Source organism: Salarias fasciatus, chromosome 16 (assembly GCF_902148845.1).
Source record: "Salarias fasciatus chromosome 16, fSalaFa1.1, whole genome shotgun sequence".
NCBI classification, from domain to species: Eukaryota; Metazoa; Chordata; class Actinopteri; order Blenniiformes; family Blenniidae; genus Salarias; species Salarias fasciatus.
In genome coordinates this window covers 20,496,170-20,519,851 of record NC_043760.1, presented here as the reverse complement: position 1 = coordinate 20,519,851, position 23,682 = coordinate 20,496,170, and the positions used below count along the sequence as shown (strand labels likewise).

At 43.5% G+C, this 23,682-nt stretch overlaps 2 protein-coding genes across 3 annotated transcripts in view; one reads left to right on the top strand and one right to left on the bottom strand.

Annotated features, from left to right (window-relative positions):
- Positions 1-8,351, top strand: part of LOC115403556 (E3 ubiquitin-protein ligase SH3RF3) — an 83,336-nt gene extending 74,985 nt beyond the window's left edge. Inside the window, exons 8-10 of one of the 2 annotated variants that reach the window (XM_030112502.1) lie at positions 934-1,259; positions 6,477-6,835; positions 8,138-8,351. In XM_030112502.1, the coding sequence (XP_029968362.1) occupies positions 934-1,259; positions 6,477-6,835; positions 8,138-8,306 (854 nt within the window). In that variant the 3' untranslated portion in view covers positions 8,307-8,351. The remainder of the gene's footprint in view (positions 1-933; positions 1,260-6,476; positions 6,836-8,137) is intronic. The other variant, XM_030112501.1, reaches the window with a different exon arrangement.
- A 5,137-nt stretch (positions 8,352-13,488) lies between these two features.
- Positions 13,489-22,144, bottom strand: septin10 (septin 10). Its single transcript, XM_030112516.1, has 10 exons — positions 21,993-22,144; positions 20,333-20,447; positions 19,800-19,995; positions 19,531-19,717; positions 17,339-17,500; positions 17,136-17,232; positions 16,501-16,669; positions 16,273-16,405; positions 15,682-15,860; positions 13,489-15,438 (listed from the first exon to the last, which is right to left on the bottom strand). The coding sequence occupies exons 1-10, from the start codon at positions 22,020-22,022 to the stop codon at positions 15,423-15,425; spliced, it is 1,284 nt and encodes a 427-aa protein (XP_029968376.1). The 5' UTR covers positions 22,023-22,144; the 3' UTR covers positions 13,489-15,422.
- Between the last annotated feature and the right edge of the window lie 1,538 nt (positions 22,145-23,682).

The window sequence follows — 23,682 nt, the reverse complement described above, 5'->3', positions numbered from 1 at the left end:
CAGCAACGGAGGCCACGGACTGTTGCACAACTTATGCTGTACATCAAGCAAGAATGGGAAAGAATTCAACCCGAAAAGCTTCAAAAATCGGTTTCCTCAGTTTCCAAACATTACTGAGTGTTGTTTAAAGGAAAGGCGATGGAACACAGTGGTAAAAATGCCCATGTGCAAACTTATTTGCAATGGGTTGCTGCCATTAAATTCTAACTTGATGATTATTTGCAAAAGAAAATAAAGGTTCTCAGTTCAAACTTTAAATTCTTATCTTTGCTGTGTGTTGATTTATTTTCTGATAAAGTGGCTCGTATTTTATCTTCTATTTGCACCAAGAGTTGTCGTTAAATTTCGTCATACATGTATGATGACAATAAATCGATTCTATTCTATTCTATTCTATTGACTTTCTGATCGCCCAGACCGCTGACTTCCCATCATTGTTAGTATCTTTCTTACAGGAAAAAAAAAGCTGAAGCTGGTGTGAAATGAGTTCCCCTGTGTTTAGAAAGCTTTACAAGAGTAAGCTGAAAGTTAGGATCTGCCTTTATCGCTGATGATGTGCTTCTCTCATTCTGCCCGGTGCAGGCGGGACCTGCAGGCTTCATAATCGCACTGAATCACCACAGCGTGGCGAGTAATTGCACCGGGCAGCACCCGGTGTTGTCCAAACATACATTTTAACTTCTTAAAATTGACACCATTTCAATATTTTGTGTTTGCGCTGAAAGAAAAATTATATTGTGCATTTGTTTTTACAATAATCGTGAATGTTCATCATTATTGAGCAAACTTGCTGACATTCAGCCGATTCTCCTCGGTTATGGAGGCAGAAGCTCATTAAAATATCGACTTCCTTCCGCCTGAACCTTGTTCTGAATGATAGCAGTTTCAGTGAACTCCCTTGTAGTTATAATAACCCATGTGTTTGTGTTTCAGTTCACAGTCCTCCTGCTGGAAGTCCAGAGCGCCCCACAGTGGCGATCTCCCCGCTGCGTCCTCAGAGCTCCTCCCCGTCGCGCTGCCCCGGCCAGTCGGGCCGTCCTCTCTCCATGGTGTCCCCGGGGCCCAGCCTGGGGCCTTCGCCGCTGTCTTCCCCGGCCTCCCGCCCCATCCTGTCCCTGTCCTCCCCCGTCTCCTGTCTCACGCCTCCCAACGTGTCGGCGGTGCTCCTCAACGGCGACCCGGGCAGCCCTCTGCAGCCGCCGTCGCCGGGCCCCTCCCACGCTCCCGCCCAGGGAGCCATCGCTCCCAAAGCAGAGAAGGTGAGGGTGAAATGAGACGGACGACGAAATGTTCACCTTACCACCCATATTCCAGGGTTTTTCACCGTCCATCCTCCATGTTTCCTGCCTCGTTCGATATATCCTGAGATAACAGCGTTTAACAACCGACTGAAAGCAGGGTGCATGATGGACAGGTCACCAGTTCATCACAGGGCAAACAGAGGGAGACAGAAACACGGGGCAATTTAGAGTCACCATTTACCTCAAACATAGTTTTAGGGCTGTGGAAGGAAATTAGAGTTCAATGAGAAAACCCAGTCGGAGAAGATGTAGGCTCTATTTTCTGCTCAGCAGAAAGTAGTGAAAGTGCCTTTTTGGATTTTTGGAGCAAGAGTGGGAGTTTTCACTGCCAGTTGTTTTTCATTTCCACTTGAAAACACTTGATTGTAGAAGAGATAAAAAAAAAACATATGAACTCCCCCAATTCTGCAACCGACCAAACATCACCTGTTGTTTTCACAAAGGAGCAATGATGTAAATTATGTTTTTCAGTGATTAGATTACTGTCGATGTTCTTATTGAAAATTACTTTGTTTTTTGTTAAATTTAAGAATCAAAACTAACATTAAAACTTTTGCTAGAGCACAATCCATCTTTCCAGGCAGATTATAAGAGCTAGAAAGCGAGAGCACCTGGAGTCTTATTAATCTTATGTAGTTTAATTGACTTAAACACCATTCCTGCTGATTTTTCTCCCACTTTTCAGTTTATTGCCTGTGAAACCTGTAGCGCACGTGCCTGTGTGAGTGTGTGTGTGAGACACACCAGTCATCCTCCTCTACCTCAGTGAGCGTAATTCCTGCTGGCAGCAGGCACGAATGTTGAATGCGATGCTATATGTTGGGAGAGCTGCTGTGTTAAAGCCGCGGATGTTAAGTCGGCGCCGCGTCGACAGTGAAGGATGGCAGCAAAAGCTCGCATCTGTCTGGGCTCCATTTGTTTCACTGTTGGCTCCACTGTCTGGGACAGCTAATCTAACTACATGGCTAGCTGACAAACAGCTCATTGACTATGGAACAGCAGGCAGGAGCATTGTTTACATCGTTAGACTAGTAGATGGCCTGGACTCCTGTGGTTTTGAGGCTGGACTCAGGATTGTGTTTCACATAGTGATTGGATTACCATGAACTGGAGTGGTATCAAAGATTATCAATTATTACTTTGCATTGTGGCGCTTGCCTTATCCTTGGTTGTCATTCTGATGTATGATCAGAGAAGGGGTTTTCAGCGTATCCATGCAGCAAGCAGGTGTTGTCTTCATGTGGCGTTTTGTGGAGTCTGTCATTGACTTCTGCCTTCTCTTGTGCTTTGATGTCTGGGAAGCAGAAATATCAGGTCTGGAAGTTAAAGTGGCAACGAGGCCACACGGACTCATGCCTTGTTAGAAAAAGGAAATGATGAAAGGGCATTGATAACTGTCTGGCAGACGCAGTTTAGGCTAATCTCTGTTAGACACACTGTCACACTGTCTGGAGCATAGCCAGCCTCGATCACGCAGGGCGTGCATCTCAAACCCAACCGAGTACCTGCCGCCTGTCCGGATAAATGCAGCAGGTTTCGACAATGTGGACCTCGCTTGTTTTTCTTTGCAAGCATCCACATGGGCTGAGTGTGGGTGAGCGAACGGCGATGTAATTAGTGAAGTGTGGGTGGACAGAAAGTAGCATTCAGTGTATTGTCAAGAGCCTGCAATCCCTTTTTTACATGTTGTTGTGAATTTTAAAACATAATCTTTTCAAAGACCCACAAAAACACCGATTTCCTTCCAGATGGTGCTGTTTCTTTTGGGAAAAAAAAAAGAGGAAGAAGAAGAGGAACAGCTTTCCTCATTGATTTGAGTCCTATGTAACATTCTCATGTTGAACTCAGTGTCATCTGAAAGGTGGGTGTCTGCTGGCCTCTTGTGGTTTTGTGTGGAATTGCACCATTATCCCACAGCACCTCAACAGACTGGCAGAATGAAGCATGCACACTTGCAGGAGGTAGATTAAGCATTTAAGCCTGCAGATGAAAGAAGACAGGGGGTGATTGCTCTATTTTCCTCCTCTCTGAGTCCAGCTTTTTTTTTTTTTTCCTTCCCACCTTAACAAAGAATTCTCTTGTTTCTCGTGTTTGCTAAAGTCTGTTTTGCCACAGTAGGAAGATTCCACAAGTTAAAAAAAAAGATTGAGGTTTGCACATGTCAAAGAAAACCTTAATAACACTTTCAAGAATCTACAGCGAACCTTGCAAACTGCTTCACGCTTCTGCAGGCGGCCAGTGTTTGGTCTCACTGGATGTTTTGGTGAATGACAGACTGCAGAGGGATCACAGCCTTTCACAGAGACAATCGAAGGAAAAAAAAAAAAGCTTGATAGCCGCTGCTTTAAAGCTGTACTTCTGGAAGTATAGAGGCAGGAACTCTGTTCTTTCTCTCGTGTGACTCTGCTGAGTCAAAATGTTTATTCAGCCTTTGAAGTGCTTCCCTAAGCACTTTTTTCAGCACCTTCTCTCCTCTTTGCCAAGTCTGATCATTAGGGCTCTGACTTTTCACCAGCCAGCTTTTTCTTTGTTTTCATTTGGCTTTACAGTGAGCATGTTGACTGACCACGTCGAGTGGCGATTCCTCAGTGAACAGAGTCGTCGGATATTGAAATCGACTGTCATATTTAAGTATTTGCACAGTTGTTTCTGTGCAAAAGAGCAAATCACTTGTGTTGGAGGGCTTGTCCAAAGTTTGATTGCTGAATTTTACAGCTCACATGCACTCAGCTTACATTATGCGTGCCCCTTAAAAACACAATGGTCGATTTTAACCAACCACTAAAAATAAAATCAAGTATTTAAAAAAAAAAAAAAAGAATTAATTCAAGCATCTTTAACGGGGTAAACTCGACTTTGATCATTGTTATTGCAAAGCTGTTTACCACCTGAACCATTAATTGTTATGCAAGCTAGTAGAGTCACTTCTGTTAGGTGTTTTGTAACTGACTAACTCAGTGCAGTCATTAAAATTAACAAGCATGACACGAGGTCGTCTTTGAGACGGGGTGCGCCTCAATACTGCTTTTGATTCATTGTCTTTACAGTTTGACATCAGTGAGAAGAAAAAACATTTCTGCAAGACGGCGTTCTGCATTTGCTCTGAGACAAATCACTTCTTTGATCATTTTCCACATCTATTGGCCTCCTCTCACAGCCTCCTGCCGCACAGAGAGGTTTTTTTGCTCAAAGCGGGGTTCGGTACTCCACAGTATTACGGAGGTGTCTGCAAAGCCTTGTAAATTTGGCGTGACAGCCGAGGCAAACCCGCCACGGGGGCCGCTGAGCAAGGCCGGCTGGCAGAGGAAAAATAACTGGAGGGGAAGGAAGACACCTGAACATCCATCCATAGAAACATAAGTGGTTCATCCTTTAGTGCTGGGATAACAAACTGCGATCATTGTTCGAGCCACAAAGACTTTCTCCTCACTACTACAAGGCCAAACTGGCACCGAGTTCATTCATAACAAGGATTTATGGGAAAAGTGACACCAAATTTGATGAAAAGTATTAATTTCATGTCTATAATTTCTATCAACATGCATGAATGTCAAATGTTTTACCTTGAAATGGGCTCAGTAGTGCAGATTTATTCAGTGATTTCAACTGATTCAACAGGTTTGAATGTGTCTATGAGTCTAATCTCACACGGAAGAAGCTCACACACAGCGTCAGGTCATCTGGTGTGTTTGAACTCAGACACTAAAACTCAGATAATAGATCCTTCCGTAATATAAAACATCCGCTGTGATGTGGCAACATAGTGTGTGTTTACTTTAAATGCCAATTGTAGTTTATTAAATGAATAATACTGATAAATACTTTTACACTGGAGAGAAACACATGAAAAATGACTTTTTGAGATTCAAGATAAGAATAACTTTCAAACTCATAGAAGAGGCTAAGTTTTCACTACTAACTATTTTACTTATTTAATTTTTCCTTTGGGGTAGTGTGGGGTAGTTTTTATGATTTTCAGTGTCTTTCCATGGTCAGGATTTGCCCGGCGGTTCGGTCTGAGCCTGAAGGCTGCATGTTTGATACTCCTGTTGTATTTGTCTAACTTGTCTCTTAAGGCCTCTAAAGAGTTTGTTTTTTCCACCCAAAGACAAAAAAAAAAAAATCAAAGTAATTAATTACATTTATATTTAATTTATGTTTCACGGTTTTTGCTGTTCAGAAAGATCTGCTGTTTGCTGCGGCGTCCAGTGTACTGAAGAGAAAGAGGACAGAGACAGAGCCCATACGAAGGTTTAGTTCCTCACCAAAACAGTTGTAATCATGCTCAGGTAGGCTCGGTATTGATCCATGTTGTCTTGATAGAGGGTGTCAGGCTGCATGAGTTTGACTGAGCAGATAATATTGTCCAGCTCATATGTAATCAATCTGTAATGAAGTTTGAATAGAAAATCATAAATGTGCCTCTATCGGCACCAGGGAGAAACGCTTTGGTTCAGATCAATCATAATAATAATATATCACCAGTAGACTCGGTTACTCGTAATCAGCTTGAAGAATAGAACGCCAGCCACTGTGCTTGGCTGCGTCTCATTTACACAGTGAACACAGGCTTTATTGATCCTCGGATCACTGTTATGCGCTTCTTTCTGAGACTTGAGTGAAGCCCTTGAGGGAGGAGGAGGCTCGAGCTGTTCTTCTCTCCGTCGTTTGTTGTTCTCAGAACTTTGAGTTGTTCTGTTAGAAGATGCTTCACGTATTATATTGTTACAGACCTGGCAGGGGGGTTGCACCATTGTGTTGTTTCCTGTTTGTGTCACCAACAGACGACGAAACTGCCCATGAAGCGAGTTCAGCTGATTTCAGTCACGTCCTTATCAGAGTGTTCACTGACAGGAGAAAATGGAAAATCAGAATTTGTCAAGATTTCAAGTGTTTTTCCATCAGTATCTCTGGGGCTCATTATGATGGAGGTTTTTGATCTTTCTTTCTCTTTTTTCAGGCCGAAAGATTTCCATGAACATGAATATTGAGAAGGAGCTCATTATTCACACAGAGCTTTAGCGGGGAGGAGGATGGCAGCGTTATTTACCGAGACGTCTCGTTCAATACTCTCTTAAAAGCCAGTCGAGCTCTCGCTTTATATTAAAGTATTTGTTGTTGTGTTCCTCCCTCCTCTTCTCTTTTCTCTTCTCTTCTTTTTTCCTCCATTCTCAGAAGGAGAGGAAAGCCGGCGGTCTGTTGAAGCTGCTCTCGGGCGCCGCCGCCAAGAAGAAGCCTCGCTCGCCGCCGTCGTCCCCGCCCACCCACGACCCCTCGCTGCCCGCCGACCTCGCCCACCACCCCCACCACCACCACCACCACCACGGCCGCTCAGGCTCCTGCCCGATGGCGTCGCACGGGCGCGCCGGCTCCTGTCCCATCGAGAGCGAGATGGCGGGGGCCATCGGGCTGGAGCCGCTGCACAGGAAGTCCGGCTCTCTGGACACCAACTTCCCCCTGTCGCCGCCGGCAACACGCGCCAGCAACGCCCTGATGGCCCTCCGGCCGGAACCCAAACCGCTGTCCAGAGAAAGGTGGACACACACACACACACACACACACACACACACACACAGAAAAACACAGTAACTATTGATGATATTAACAAGAATAAGATACATGCAGAAAGCGAAGGAGTCGAGTTTTCGCCCCTGTTCTGAGTTGTTTCAGTGGCCCACAGCACTTCCTCACTGCAATCATCCAATCACAGACGCGAAGCACCAGCGTCAGCGTGAGCCTCTCAGCAGCGGCAATAACTGAATCACCGCAGGACGCTTTGAATTCCACAGCCACGTAGCCAAAATAAACCCGGCCGGTCTCGAAGCAAAAGGGTTAAAGTAATCTTAAGAGAGTCGCTGACAATAAAACCATGAGCAGAATAGAGAGTGAAAACAGCCGGAGCCGCCCCGAGGCGTCTGCAGCATCGGTGTGTCATTACCACCGTGCTCCAGCTCAGACGGGAAGGAGGGCCGGTGTTTAATCGAGGTGAGAGCTGCAAACCAAATCTTTGTGTGGGATTTAAATGTTTGCACCCACGGTATAATATGTGATTTCAGCAGCGCTTAGATCTGCTGTGCAACATCGTGCATCATCCTTTTTATCCTGGAGAGACGGACGACTCGGTGGAACCAGCATGCTGCCAGAGCTCGGCTCTGCTCTCACACACACACACACACACACGCGCGCACTTTGTTCCCCCTCGGAGAAAAACCTCTGAAAACCAGGACCACACTCACACTCGCCTCCAACGCGTCGCAGGACCTGCAGGAGGCGCCGAGCATTTAATGACAGCGTGTATGATCACTGTCAGCAAGACGCCGGTCCGCCGGGAAACAATGCAACATTCCTCCTTCTGCTGTGTGTCAGAGAAAGCAGCAAGGCAGGACGGCGGTCTGTCCTTTTCTTTGTACACACTCCACGGCGGCGGTGCAGCAGACCAACGGCGCAGCGGCTGTTGGACCACCTCGTATAATAATGTGCTTACTGGCTCTTGAAACAGTCCGACTACAGCAGGCCTTGTTTTACTTTGACTTTGTTTCTTTTTTTCCTGTTTTTTTTTCCCCAGTGAAAGTTTATCAAAGCCAAGTTCAAACAGTCACACATGAATTCACTCAGAAATTCAGGGGAAATTCCATGCAGTAAAATTCTGTTGTTAATGATAATAAGATTATTATTATGATAAAAAGAATGAAGCCGTTCTTCTTCTCCACCCTGACTCCGTGTGTGTGTGTGTGTGTGTGTGTGTGTGTGTGTGTGTGTGTGTGTGTGTGTGTGTGTGTGTGTGTGTGTGTGTGTGTGTGTGTGTGTGTGTGTGTGTGTGTGTGTGTGTGTGGCAGGTTTCGCGTGGTGGTACCCTACCCTCCTCAGAGCGAGGCGGAGATCGAGCTGCGGGAAGGAGACGTGGTGTTTGTCCACAAGAAACGGGATGACGGCTGGTACAAAGGCACTCTGCAGAGGACGGGACAGACCGGCCTGTTTCCCGGCAGCTTTGTCGAAAGCTTCTGAAAGGCACACAAAAAAAAAAAAAAAAAGGAAAAAAAGAAGAAGAAAGTGGACAGAAGAATGCACACATTTCCTGTTTCTGAGTCAAAAAGAAAAAAACTGCACAAACACATGCATACAAAAACAAAGGAGCTGATCATGATTTCTCAGATTTGCATTTTTTTCTATACCTCATTTGATGAAAAAAAAAATGCTGACCAGCAAAATGAAAAAAACAAACAAAAAAAAAAAAAACAAAATTGGGAATTTGCCTTAAGATGATGCTGAAATTGAATTTTACTTCAAATGTTTTTGGATACAGTTTTGTAGTTTCCCAGAATAATCTGAGAGGAAGCTGTGAAATTTCAAGCTGATATGTATTTAATACTGTTTAACACATTGTAAACATCCTCATCCTGCCTCAGAAATCTGTATCAGTCCAACACACACACACACACGCACACGCAGAAGCTAACCCCAGCTTGGACCAGCGCAGGATCAGACAGGCTGGCTTTACAGATGTTGACTACTGAAGGCACACAGACGCAGAGAGAGCACAGAAAGACGACCCCTGCCTCCCGGTTCTCCTCCTCTTCTTCCTCCTCCTCCTCCTCCTCCTCCTCCTCTTCTTCGGCATTATCCACCAGCAAACACTAGCACAAAAAACAGCATAAGCTCTGCTTTTCTTTCTTTTCTTTTTTTTTTTTCCACTGAGACCTCAGAACTTGAATTTGGGTGCTTTCTTTGTTTTGTGAGTGAAAACGTCGGGCCGGGCGACGAGGGCGGCGTTGAGCCAACAACCCAAGGATCGCGACAGCACGTCTCCGCGTGCGACCTGCCACAGCAAGCACACGTTTTTCTGTCTGTTCCCGGTGCGTGTCGACGATGCATGTAGCATTATCCCGTTGGTTTCCGTGTTGAAATAGACGTTTGTTTCTGTCCTGCTGTGATGATCCGCCGCAGGGATTTTCATTTAAAAACAAGTGGTGCAAAAAAAAAAAAAAGTAAAGTATGAGTTCGGCCATTATTCTTTCTATTTATATATCTTGCATAAATGTATACGACTTCTTTTATGTTGCATTTATCAAGTATGATTTCTTTCTTAGACCCCCCCCCACAGACAGATTCAACTGAATTAAACGGCTCGTTGAATGTAATGAGATCCAGGACGTTGCGCCAAAACTCTTTTAGGAATTTGTATTTATGAAGCTGTTTCTGAACGTCTGTATGAGACGACAAAGGAAAAATGCTCTCACAACCTGCCAGTATATCTATATATACAGTATTTTACACGCATCTACTTGACAGAAGGGATTTCCATTGCTGCTCCTCACGTTTTCTGTTCTTATTGTTCTTTTCTGAGCTGACAAACTTCTTTTGTGGGGTCAAAAATGACTGAAACTGTCCAGTTTTTAGTTTGAAAGAGGGAAAATTAAAAGGGGTCTTTTCTTGAGTTGCGATTGTGCAGTAAAGGGAAGCTATTAGGGAGAGCGAGGAAATCTGTTTTCGTCATTCGACTGCCAGCCTTTGACTTTTTCTTCTCAACTTGCTGACGTCTCGTTTACGTTCTGCCACAACCGTCTACCTTCGTCCCGACGACTCTCAGAGCTCGACTTTCTCACTGTGTGTGTGTGTGTGTGTTAGTGTGTGTAAACCAGAGAGTGAGAGGTCAGCAGGGAAAGAACACAGTTTGAGCCTCAATGAAGCACAAACATCTAACAGCCGTGCGCACAAAGGCGACAGAGCGCACGGTTTTCTAACGGGCTCGAAGCAGATCAGCGTCTGGAATCAATACAATGCATGAGAGGAAAAAAACACTAAAGAGATACTTCAAAACATAAAGTTGAAGTAAAAGTGGCACAAGATGTGTTTTTATTTCTTTGTATCTCATCAGTACAATCCCTCTCAAAGTCAACCGAACTCCGGAGGTTCAAAACAGCTTGAAACTTTATTTTTATTCCCAAATGATCCGACTGCAGAGCAGAAACGAGCGCCTGCAACAAGCTTTCTGCAGACTCACAGAAAACAAGCACACACACAAGAAAAGGGAAGTACAAATGATGAATCTGATGTCAAAGCAGAATTTTTTATTAGTTGTAAGACTAAGACTCCATGGTTTATTACGTATTTTCAGAGAAGGTGTACAATTTAAAAAAAATATAATATTTATTCCTATGTTCACCTTGGGTTGTGAAGTAGGGGTGACCGACCGCGGAGCTGCAGTTATTAATGCAATGCACTCTGGGTACCAGATAAATCGGAGCTACTCATGCTGAATTATTGTTCCAGCTCACGCAGAGTTTGGCGAGACTGAAGGTTGAAGATGAGGATTGTGGGTTTCAACAGTTCCTTTCTTTATATGTGAGATGTTTTCACTGATGGGTTGTGTCTCTACTTTTATCGTGCCGCTCTGTGATAGTTGTGTTATTATTAATTGTTGTGGTTTCATCCACTAAAAGTGCCAGTTTCTCGACGATAAAAGTTAAATGTCAAATTTTGGACATTAGTGGTTAGAAATGAGACTTAAACCAGTGGTTTTCAAAATGTGGGACAGCCTGATCACTTTTTTTTTTTTTTTTATTAAAACGTATTTTCGGAATAGAAATACCTCTCATCAAAATCAGATATTTGAAATAAAAAGATATAATTCAGATATTTAGAAGTGTCTAACCAACATGAGAAGAGTTCTGCTTGTTCTTTTATTTAGTATTTTTGTTAACAACATCTTCTAATGTGAAAATATCAGGAAGTCCGCCGAGCGGCTGCTGTTGGCGCTCTGTGTCGAGGGCTCTGATCTAAACGTTGTTCCACTGGCCTCAAAACCTCAGTCAGTCAAACCCGAGTGCCTACAAATGTCTCCACACTCACAAATTAAATAACACACACTCCTGCTATTCCTTTCTCGGCAGAGCAGCGCCCTCTTTTCCACTTTCTGATTGTTTACCAGTCGCCTCTGTTCTCTTTGGCCCGGAGACAAAAACCAGCAGATCCCAGAACAGCTCTGCACAGGCCCGGAGCGGGGCCTTCGTGTGTCTGTCCGCCCGCTGATCTGACCCGAGGACTCTAATTTTCTCTGTCGCTCAAGCACAAGTCCTCGTTTGGAGCTCAAGCGTTTACAGCAGTCAAAAACATCAGGAATCGAACCACTGCACGGTGGTCACTTTACTTCAGACGACTTGAACCGCCGGTTGTTTTCGTGTGTTTTTTTTTTTTTTTTTTCGATTATGTGACGTGAGCTTGTCATTCGGCCTCGGCTTCCTGGTTTTGTAAATAATACCACTTGAAAACTCATGGTTCGTGTCTACAAGCCGCCAGCAGCGGTAGAATTCCCACGTGATCCGAACGCACCGCCAAACACACCGTTGCACATTTGTACGAGGCTGCAGTTTTTTGGACTGGATTTCTATGAAGTTTTTGTGCACTTCTCTTTCTTGTCCCTCCAGGAAGCTCTCATCCTGCCATCTTGAATTAGATGTCGGCCATATTTGTTCCTATGGATACTTGGTTGTGTGTGTGAGTGAGTGAGTGTGTGTGTGTGTGTGTGTGTGAGAGAGAGAGAGAGAGGGTGGGAGGAGGCCTCTGTATGTAGCTCTTTAAATAAAAAAAAAAAGTTTTATGACAAAGTTTGGTGCAGCATGGACATTCATGCCTCATGAGGACTGAATGGAGTTTAAAAAAAAAACAGCGAGAGAAACAGAAAAAAAAAAAGTATATATATAATTCTATATTGTGCAGAATATTTATAGGCCTTTTGTGCCATTGAAGTCATGCTCTGTGCTGGCCACGCCCAGCGCTTTCTACCATGTGATCATTATGCATCGTCTTGTACTGATGACCCGTGGTTGATTTGATTGTTTTTTCATGTCAAGTGCATTTTTCGCAATAAATGCCTTTTGTTTTAAAAACTTGATTTTGGTGGGAGTTTTTTTTTTTTTTTTTTCCTTTCTTATCACACACACGCCTGCAGCTCTCTCTCAAACCACATTTACGAGCTCTAACACGTAAGAAAAACAAATCGCCCGTACGGCCCACGATGATTTTAGCGCCGCCCTGAGAATCGTCTCATATTCAGCACTAATTATAATGATCCGCTCTCACAATGCGCTCATTATGGGCTGGAGGAGTCTTGCAGGTACGCTGGCTGGATGGAGAGAATCTCCCTCCATCGTTGCAGAGATGCGGCTGAGGGACGCTTAGAAATGAAGCTCCGTCCCTCATGCCCTCTTCTCCCATTCTCCACCTTTCTGTCCTCCTTTTTCCTGATCGTCCTCTGTTCTCAGGCCGACACTGGCATGGATGAAGTGTGTAATTGGTAATTTTAGAGCGTTGCTGCGCCCCCCCAACCCTAAATGACAGCCTCATCTCTCCAGGACTGGAGCCTGTCTCCAATGATCATCCCCATTTGCATTTAGAGTGACTAGCAAAAGGTGACAAGGGCGTGTGTACGGGGACGTCAGTGTGTGTGTGTGTGTGTTACTCAGATATCAAGGATGTAAGAACGCTGCAGGACAAACTTGATCCAAGTTTCCATATTTAAGGACTTAGATTTTGAAGATTTCTGCAGTGCGGAGATGAAGTGTTCACCTCTGCTGAGAAAACTGGGAGACATCACTTCCCACCAAAAAGCTGCGCACACACACACACACACACACACGGTTCCTCCGGTTTGCCCTGGTGAAACGGTTGTCCTCTGGATGTCCTCTTCCCACAATCCCCTGCAGGGAATCGATCAGCATCCTTGCGCTCTACGCCAGAGCCGTCTGTCCACCTGAGTCACATGAAGGTCGGCGGAGCTGCAGGGAGCAGGGCCTCCACGCCGGGCCGCACGGGGGGGGAAGGCCCTTTGTGCACGGAGGAGGCGGGAGAGGCGTTAAGCCACTTGCCGCCTCCCAAATCTTTCTTTGAAGCATAAAGGTAAAGCTGGCGATCGTCCTCGATCCTCTTACCTCCTGATAAAAGGGGAGAGCCGTCATCCCCGCCTTAACGGTATCTTTTGAAACGAATCGCAGAGCTGCGGAGGAATTAAGCCGCGGAAACTGTCAGCTTCTTTAAACTGGGAATTTCTTTAAAAAAAAAAAAAAAAAGTAGACATTTTAAGTTGAATTTCTTGATGCAACTGCTGAAAGGTGAGGTTCACAGGACTGGCTTGAATTTATGACATCTTCGCTTCCTGAAGGATTTCATGACAAATGAACAAACCACAAAGTATCATTAAAAAATACAGAGATTTATTTAGAAAGAAGGAGGAAAGAAAGAAAAAGCTCCCAAATAATACTGTTTAATCCTTAAATACAAGTGTACAAACATGTCTCAGACAGGCATCGGTGTAGTTTCCCTGGATGTACAAGGAGGTGGATTTCTAAGATAAGGCACTAACAGGTCTCTGGTGTGTGTTCGCACTCGTCCAGCGGTCCGTCTGATCAAATCAAAGCCTGGCGTGACAATGAGACGACAAAGCAAACCCTCAATTTTCCATTTTGGTCCAGACAGGAGGAGCCACAAAACGAGTGAGAACACCACCTCGAGCGCTAAAGGTAATGAAGACAGTAACGTAAAGACAGAGCTGGTTTATGAATCACGCTTCATGACAAAAATCTGGTTTAATCTAGAGTGAAGATGGTTTCACAAGTTGTGGCGCTTTGCAGAGTAGAAGTGAATAAAATAGTCATAAAAGCAAAGCTTCCTCTCCTTCCTTTGTTCTCTACAAAATGCTGACTCAGTAAGATACTCTTTCCCCTCATGAGTCTGCATTTCTTTTTTTTTCCTACAAGGACAGGATCAAACAACTTGTTTGTGTAGGAAGAAAAATAAGGGAATGAGTAAACCAAAGTGTATTTTTATATATATAAATAAATGCTATAACATGTACCTGATCTCCAAGCAAACAAAAAACAGCGTGACTGTAAAAAGCACTGCAGAGATGGAAAGTTTAAAAACATTTGTTTTCCCTTTAGACCTGCTGGAGAATCATCCGGCAGGGTTTAAAACGCTGAGCGAGTCCCGACCGAAGGTTTATCTCATCAAAAAACGTGGAACAAGAGGAAGCCAGACACGAGAATGCCCTTATGACCGTACCGGATCGCCCTTCAGGAAAAGAACAGCATAATCAATGTTCCCTTGGCGAATAGAGTAGAAGCAAATAACCGATCAATTATAAAATATTATTCTTCCTCATCATTTCCACACAACTGGATCCATGAAAACAGTTTTGACTCAACCGAACACAATTCAAACCCTCAACATTATTTTTCCTGGATTTGATTATTTTTATTGTACGAGGACAAAATGAAGAAAGGTACATTGTAGGAGTCCTCTGGCAGGAGAGCAGCCTCCTCTCTCCGACAGCTGAACTCCGGCTTATTTTTATTGCATTAACCTGAAACCGAACCTGTGCGTTTGGCGTTTAGCTGCTTCACCCAGTTGTAACGTGAGGAGGAGTCAGATTAAAGGTTCCCAGACATTTAACACATTTCTCACTCACGTCACGCTCTGCGTCGAAGGGAATCATATGGAAATACTGCTTCCTGTATCGTATGAGCGCGAAGCAAAAGGGAAATCTTGCATTATAGGTTTGACACAGGAATGGAGCTGTTACGGCTCAGAGTGATGACCTTTTCTGGAAGACGCTGCTCTGCGGCCGTTTATTATTCAGAAACTTCAGAGTCTCTCGTGTGAAGTCGTGAGTTTGTTCGGTGCATTAATAACCTTTCAGGTGTGCTTACTGAACACCAAACATACAAGATCAGTGAAGAAATCCTTCACATGTAGAAAAACAGGATCTGTCCGCTGAGATGTTTCTCAGTCGAGCAAAAGTTAAACAGGAGGAATTTGGAGAAAGGGTGTTTTATATTAAAAAAAAATAGAAAAGATAAATACAAAATCATTTCAAAAGAGGTATTAAAACCTGCAAGGACGATTATAAAATACCAAAGAGGAAAGTATAAAGGAACCTTGGGTAGTTTTAAAACTTTGGCACAAAAACAAAGTCACACACACACAGACAGACAGACAAACATACACACACACACACACTGTTGGTTCTTGTGGGTTTCCCTGGTTAGTGTTAGACTGGCCACACCGGGGCTGAAGGACGCGGGCAGATGCTGATCACAGTGGAGTGTACTTCAGGTCTGAAGGTCTTCACATGAAGCCGGAACTGAAAAGAGACACAGACTCACATTAAGCCACTGAAAACATTTTATATTCTGACCTGCGAGCAACATGAATGTGGAAAAGCACGAAGACCCGAGGCTTTCTTCTTCCATTTATTATGAAACCACACTGGAGGAGAAACGGTCGTCAGGCTCAATGTCTCAACCTAATTCTTTCTTTTTCTTTATTGTATTCACTCCAATAATCCTCATTGCCTTCAATAATATTCACTTCATCAGAGTCTTACTTCTTGCGGTCTTTGTCCTTCTTTCCGTTGGCGGTGAGGCTCTGGGCCTGCAGGAGCTGAGCGGCGGCTCGTCTTTTGCCGAAGGAGCTCTGGTCTTCTTCGAAGAGCCGCTTCTTCTCCTCCAGAGCGGCCTTCTCGTCGGCGTGGAGCCGCTTCAGCTGCTCGAAGCGGCCCTGCAGCTGCGGGCCAGAAAAAAAAGAAAAAAAAAACACAACAAAGATGATTTGCCATCGAAAGCAGAACTTTTTTACTTTCTTGCCGAGAATGAATACCGAATGCAAAACGGTTGTGTTATTGGTTCTTTGAGGATTTAATCAACTGAAAGAAGAAATACGGAGGGAAGGCAGAAGCTTGAAAGAAAAATATGCTCGCATTTATTCAGAGTACACAGAACTTTCTCCCTTGAGGGACAATAGATGGGAGCCCGTTCAACATTTAAAAACAGCAGACACTATTTAATTTCTTTAGGAAGGAAAAAAAAAATCATCAACTGAAAGAAATTAAAACAAAAAAAGCAATTACATCCAAACCCCGAGGGGATAAAGTACAGAACTTCTTTCTTTTTGAAAAGCGGTTGAGTGGTGTGTTTACCTCCCGCTCAGCCTCCTTCAGCTCGGCTTCCTTTTCCTTCACTCTCTGCACAAACATCTGCCTCATCTCATCCTCCCTCCTCTGCAGCTCCACCAGGAACTCCTGCCGCTTGGCCTCGTAGGTCTGCTGCAAACTGACCGCACACACACACACAAACACACACACCTTAATGGCTGGTCGTAGCGTTGAGTTGTGTTTTCACCTGGAGTTGGAGGGCGGGCGCCTCACCTGACAGGTTTGCACTCGGGGTCTGTGTCTTTGAAGCCCATTTCCTCCAGTTTGCAGCGCCGGTACAGCTCGTAGTGGCGGGTGTGTGTCTGCTCTCTCAGGTCCTCCATGTTGACGCAGATCAGCATCTCCCTCAGCTTCACGAAGTCGCAGTGATTCTCGTTCTCCACTGGCACACGTCAAACGACACCGGAAACCAGAGCCGACGTTATTTTTTCCAGCTCGGATCATTTTTATAGAGGCGATTAAATATGTTCATCGATTCGATTTGTGGCTTAATGTAAATACAACAGCAAACGCCTGAACGCGTGACTGTAGTTACAGGAAGCAGTTCGCCTAAATGCCAATCCGATTGAAATCGACATTTCTCTCCGACCCGTCCGACTGAAACCCGATCAGATCAGACGAGGAGGTGTGGAGTCCTTTAGAGTCTAATAAGGTTGGACCGCTTCCCACCGTTCATGTGCACGTCTGTGTGCACGTCACCACATGACAACTCATGTACGGTCCAGCTTATCTGATCAGGTTCACATACAGGACAGTCTGATCTCTCAAAGGTAAATAATTCAAGGAGATTCAGAACAGCGACCATGTAAATGCAGCTGATGGCCAACAGGGTCAAAGGTCAGTCCTACCTTGCACCACACCCCATGGATACTGGCGAGCTTTCACCATTTTATTCCCAACGCTGACTTCTTCTGTGCTGCCCACCACAGCGAATGGCAAATGCCCCTGCAACGCAATTTTAACATATTGAAATAAATCTGTTTGAGACGTCACATCTGTATTTCTGTCGGCACACACACGTTGCTGCGACCTCCAGAGTGTGTTTTCTTACATTCATAGTCGTGTTGACCTTGGCCACGGTCTCGTCGTCCAGGGGGAACTGGTAGATCTGGACTCCGTTGCTGACCAGCTCGCTCATGATCTTGATCTTGAACTTGTGCAGCTCGCTCTTGCTGATGGTGTCGGCTTTGGCGATCACTGGGATGATGTTCACCTGCGGCATGATGGGAAATATGCTCCATAACTGACAACTTGTTGATTATCCAGTGGATAATTGACATATATGTATCATTTTAGCCTGTCTCAATCAACAGTACTAGTTTTTTTTCAAACTTTATATAATAATTCATGTGTAGTTTACAGCGAAATAGTTTAAAACAAGACTAATAAAGCTTCATTCCTCAAGCAGAGCAGCTCTTGATCTCATAAGCGTCCGGTAACTGAACAAACCTTATCAGTTCAACCGTCTGTCTGGAAACCAGACCAGTAAGAATGTCTCAAACTAACGGACCAAGCATAACTTGACCAAATTAGAAGTCTGTTTATTTCAATTAACTGGGCTCCTTACAAAAGATGAGTGTTATATAAAGCATCTTGCGTGGTGTTATTCTTGGCCCGGCGGTTCAATCTGCTGCCTAAGCCATCCCACATTCCTGCCTGTCTGTCATCTCGTCGTACCAAACGCGGGATTGGAGCGAGCTGCTGTCACTGAGCAGGCTTCTGGACTCAGACCACACACCCCAACTGATCCCGGCAGAGAAGGCAAAAACAATGCCAGGAGATCTGTTCCAACAGCTGTCTGAGTGAGCGAGCGAGTGTGTGTTGCTGCTGCTGCTGCTGCGCGCTCAACAATCCTCTCTTTCTGTGTGTATCTGTACAGCGACACAAAGGGACAACTCCAGCGTGTTTGCGTGAGGTGATTACAGCATTCCACCACTTTCTCTCTTCCTTTCACATGTAGATCGGGGTTAGTGACACTCCGGCGCAGTGGAACCGCACAAACACACAAAAAACACAAAGTCAGTACACAGAGAGAGCATGGGAAAGTTTCAGACCACTTCAAGGGGAATAGAGGGGGGTTTCCTCGGCTGGCTGGTGAACCTCTCCCCACAGTCGCACGTTAAAAACAAGCACGGCTCGTTCTCTCATGCAGAAACTCAAACTCTCACACTGGTTTGTTGTTCACATCTAATTCCACACACACTCACTATAAAACTACACTTCCTCTGCTGGTCAAGTCCAAATTCGGCATTATTTGTTTGAGTTCTGTTTTATTATATGACAAGTTCAACAAATCCGGATATGCTATTCTGAAGAAAATAATCAGCACTAATTTCTAATCTTCCTTGAACTGATTTTATCAGCTCACTTTATGATTCACGTATGGCTGCAGACAACTGGCAATTCATTTAGTAATTGAGTAGTCTATCGATTATTCTTGTAATTAATTGAGTGATCAGATAAAAATATTAATTTCATTTAATTACTTAAGCTTACTTTAACAGCAATACAAATGATCTTGCCATACAGTGTCAAAGCTGATTGAGGGTGCTGTGCCTGTTACATGCACAGCACAGCGCATCGTGCATGTATCAGGCACACAGTAGTAAATTAATCAAGGCAGAACATTTTTCCTCAAGGCATTTTAGTAATGGCATTTCTAAGAATCTTGTCAACCCGAGATTCCAGTAAGCGGTCTGACTTTAACTTTACGAAAATCAAATTCTGTCCTGCGCCTGCAAAACACATCAACTTTATCTGGAAGATGATTCTTCCCTGTAAACATTTTTTTGCAGACCAAATGTTTTTTTGAAGACAATTTATATTCTAATAGAGAAATAATAAAAATGCATGGAATGAAGCAACTCTCTAAGGTTTTTGAATGTTAACTAGAAAAAAATGCACACACTGAGCTGAACATTTTAGATGTTTCTTCTCAAAACACAGGTTTACATGCATTTATACGCTTTGTCCTGCTTCACAGTTTCTCTCCAGCAAGCATTTGTTTGTTCCTCCCACAGAACATCATCCACAATGGCATCCATTAGCTTCTGAACAGCTATTCATTCCAGTAGCTGGTTTGTTATTGTAAGATCACCCAGCCACTCTTTTTTTCATCCACCTGGCATTTGACATTTGATTGAGTAGCATTCTCACATTCTTTTGGGTTATTCAGAAATCCCAAACCAAAGTAAACACTGCCACACACAGTAATCTATTGTGAAATCATCATATAATTCTCACCTTGCTGTCGAGTTTCTTCATGGTGACCAGGTCGAGGGATTTGAGAGAATGACCCGAGGGGGAGATGAAGTAAAGGCAGGCGTGGACTCGAGAGTCATGGTAGTTGTGAAGCGAGCGCTTGATTTTCAGCTCCTCCTGCAGGTAACTCTCAAACTGCCTGTCGATGTAGTCCACCACGGGCTGATAGCTGCAAGACACAAACACAGCTGATCAGTGATCGTACTGCACGATCAGATTCATCACTCACACTTCAAGGTTGTCTCTCTCACCTCTCCTGTTTGTTCATTTGGTCGCCGAACCCCACGGTGTTCACCACAGTGAGCCGCAGTCTGACGTTGCTCTCCTGAAGGTCGTAGGTTTGAGCCCGGAGCTTCACCTGAGGTTCAAAGTGGGACGACTCGAAGTTCTCGAAGTTGGTATTAAATAGAGTGTCCATTAGTGTCGACTTGCCGATGCCGGTCTCACCTGGAGCGCAGAAGGTTGAGAAGCAATTTTCAGTCACTACATCTCACAGAAACTCAATATTGTTGTGTCAGTCTTATTGAGCCTTATAAATTATGCATTTCATGAACCCTTTGATATAAATGTAAATTTGTACCTACATATCAGATTCGCCTGACTGATATCAAGTTAAGCACCACCTGTGTGACTGCGATATATTTCTGCTAACAAGCAATGAGGACAGACCTTCAAGATAAAGCAATCAATAGCTTGTACAGTGAAATGATCCACAAAGTGTTTGTGTGCATGCAGCCAGGCTGTGTGACTTTGTGAGCATGTGTGTGAGAGTGTGACAGGGTACCGATGCAGAGAATATTAAAGCAGAAGCCCTGGCAGATGGATTTGTTGACAAGCTGATCAGGAAGGCTGTCAAACCCCACATGGCCAGCGAGTGACAGGGGCCGGGCTCCTTTATCCTGTGGAGCAGAATCCATCAAGCATCAGACAGACAGCTCAAAGTTAAGTTGCTCGTGCTATTTCAGTGCCACATTATTATGTTTCATACAGTTAAAACAAATGTTGATACTTTGACTGTTTGTTTTCTTTGTGCATGATATTGTGTCTCTGCCACTCCAAGACAGAAGGGTGGGGCTGTCAATCAGTGAGTTACACAGATAGTAAACATAACACAAAACTGAGAAGCAAGGGAATTCTCACCATGTATGTGTGGTACAACTGGCAGCTAAATGGTAAAGGCAGATAACACTGATATGGCAAATAAATTTTGAGCAGAAAAACATTCACTACCACTTATATGAAATAGATTTGAATAGGCAATAAAACTTTTTCAAATGCTCTCAAAAATGTGGGTTTAATTCAGCAGACAGGATGACCCTGTCTGGGAGTTTCAGTATATTACAGATCATAACTCAACAATAAGGACTCTAACTTCTAAGTGATGGCAACTAAAAATATTCTTAAGACAGTGTCAGACCATTATCGGTATGTTAAATCTGGACTAAATCTATAGAGAAACTTTAGAGATGACTGCATATAGAGGCTATCGCGCTCTTTTTTAAAAGACCTGGCTGTATGTGGCACCTGAATTAAAGTTTGACTCCATCTGCTTCCTTTGTGGTATGCAATATCAATCCAGACATGGCAAGGGAGGGAAGAATATTAATTAGCCATATTCGTCCCCAACATATTGAAATGATAATTTAAAATCATGTAAAACTGAAGAATTTAGTGGAGACTAACAAATGCATACAAACTGATTCTATAAGCTACATCGACAGTAATTCTCTTAGATTTTACACATTGAAAAAATAACTCTAAATCTTATATACTGGTTAAAAACAAAATCTAATTGGTAGGCAAGATAGGTGAGGGGTTTTTTTTTGTTCTTTTGTGGTCTTAACGACGATCCGAGTCTCCCAGTCCTGAGGATACCCCCCTCCTCTGACCTGCCCCAGTCTGAACTAGTTGTTTCAGTTCGACAGTAACAACAGGTGATTAACACGACTCACCATAATGAAGCCTCATAACATTGAATTCATGCTAATTATTGAGAAATCCTTCGTTGAAGTGTATCAACGCCAAATTACATTGAGAAACGACGCAAATAAAAGTTATGAACAACATATGTGACATGTTTAACTGAGTCTGACCTGGTTTGATGGATAGTATTTGAGCCAAAAGTGCACCATTATGCCTAATGTAGCACAGCTAATGTTGTGTTAGCCAGCTAGGGCCTCTGTTCCGTACTTAAAAGGATACATTTAATAAAAAGTCTTTTATAAGTGGCAAATACACAAAAGTTGAACACCACTGAATTGTATAGCTCTGTATCCGTGTGATTGGGAAATCTATGGAGGTGTGTGCATTTGTATCACTGAAAGATTTCCTAAAAACTTCAGAAAGAAAGTTATCGGACGAGCTAACTTAGTGATAGCCGCGGACACTCCCTATTCTACTGTCCACAACTCCGCCACACGCCGAACAAGGAGAAGAATGCTTACCGGCTGCCGAGCAACATCAGTGGAAGCCATACTTTCAGACAGAAGTTATTATCCTCAATAAATATAGAAGGAACTCTACAAAACTAACAAAGAGACACTTTTTCAGAGACCAGCTCGGGACCGCCTCAATGACTAGAACGTCGACAACTGGACAGACCGGAGCACTGGAAGTAACGCAGGAATGAGGTCAGCGCACTGCTAACAGCAATTATTTTTAAAACCACATTTCTGATTTACAAAGCAAAACTCACCGAGAATAAGATATAAATCTTATAATAACGAGATTTCACTATAAAAGTCGCAACAGTTTCAATAACACAATAGTATTTTATCAAAATAAAACAACACTCACCCCTAATTTGATAATGGCACAGCCCAACTTGATTTTCTCAGTCGCTCCCTTCAGATTCATCCTGCTGCTGTTTCTCAAAAGATGGAACGAGTTTTTAAGTTTTCAAGAATGATCAGGGTTTCAGACTTTTTGACAAAAAGTTGAATATTTGAAGATCAGAGGTTGTGATCACTTGTTTTTTTTTCTTTCTTTTCTTTAGTTCTGTATTACTTGTAAAAACATTTGAGGTCCATGCTTTGCAGAGGGGTCCATTGAATGTTTTCAGTGTTATCAAAATGAGGTTTTAATTAAAGAAAATGTCTGGTATTAATCTAATCATTGTTTTTCCAAGGCTATTATGCTGGTACTTAAACTGGCGCTTTGGACAGAAACTGAAGCTTCTACTTAGATGGCTCCTACTAACAATCAGAGCAGCAGTTTTAATCTGCCCACAGATTGTCAAAATTCAAGTGCTGCCTCTCAGCGAGAACTTGAACAGAAATCCCCATTTACTATTTTAATTTTATTTCCTTGATTTTCGAAGACAGGCCATCGGATTCCACAGAATTTTAACTTCTTCAGTTGCCATGGATGTTGCTGTTGTTGTCTGCATGTCTCCCTCCAATGCAACTGAGCATGGCATTTGGGGGGAAGGTGTTGGCTTCCTTGAATGAGAAGCTTCACAATGCTTTTCATCAGGTTGCTCAAGGAACCGTCTGCCCTTGTAGCTTTTCCCCTTCTGCCAGGAATAATCCTTCAAAACACAAAAGCATGATAAAGTGACACTTACATGATTTTTCAATGTGCTTTCTTTTTTTTTTCTTTTGCTGGAATACATTCAAACAACTTAAAAAATGCAATAATTAGTAAAAACATTATGAGTTAATCCACTGATGTCTGTGAGGAAACATTACTTGATGTTATCCACCCAGTGTTTGGAATATTGCTTTGACCTTGGGAGCTCACCTCTTCTCTCAGGCGAGGATCACATCCTGGGGTTTGGACCAAAAAGGAGCACAGTATTCTTTGGGTTTTCTTCCTCATCAGTGTCATCAATCTTCTTCCTCCGGGTTGAACTTGGTGTCGTCTCCAACTTCTGACATTTCCTCTCAAGTGTAATATGGAGTCAAACTCTGCACCTGCAGTGTATGACTAGGCCTTTGTATGCTGAACAATAAGCAAGGCCCTCAGAAAAACCTCATATACCAGAGCTGCAAGAAGGTTGTGTTTGAAATTCTGTTTTAGTTATTTTAGTTTTATAACCGATGATGCTCCCATATGAAAACAAATAATTTGTGAACAGGTCCCTCTTGTTAGCCAAAAAGGAACATATAATCTGTCTGTGAGTGTGCGAGTTTG

Coding starts and splice junctions, on each gene's coding strand:
- septin10 (XM_030112516.1), bottom strand. CDS start 22,022: ATGGCTTCCACTGATGTTGCTCGGCAGCCG. Junction 19,718..19,799: donor CAAATGAACAAACAGGAGAG/GTGAGAGAGACA, acceptor TGTGTCTTGCAG/CTATCAGCCCGTGGTGGACT. Junction 17,233..17,338: donor AGGTCAACACGACTATGAAT/GTAAGAAAACAC, acceptor ATTGCGTTGCAG/GGGCATTTGCCATTCGCTGT.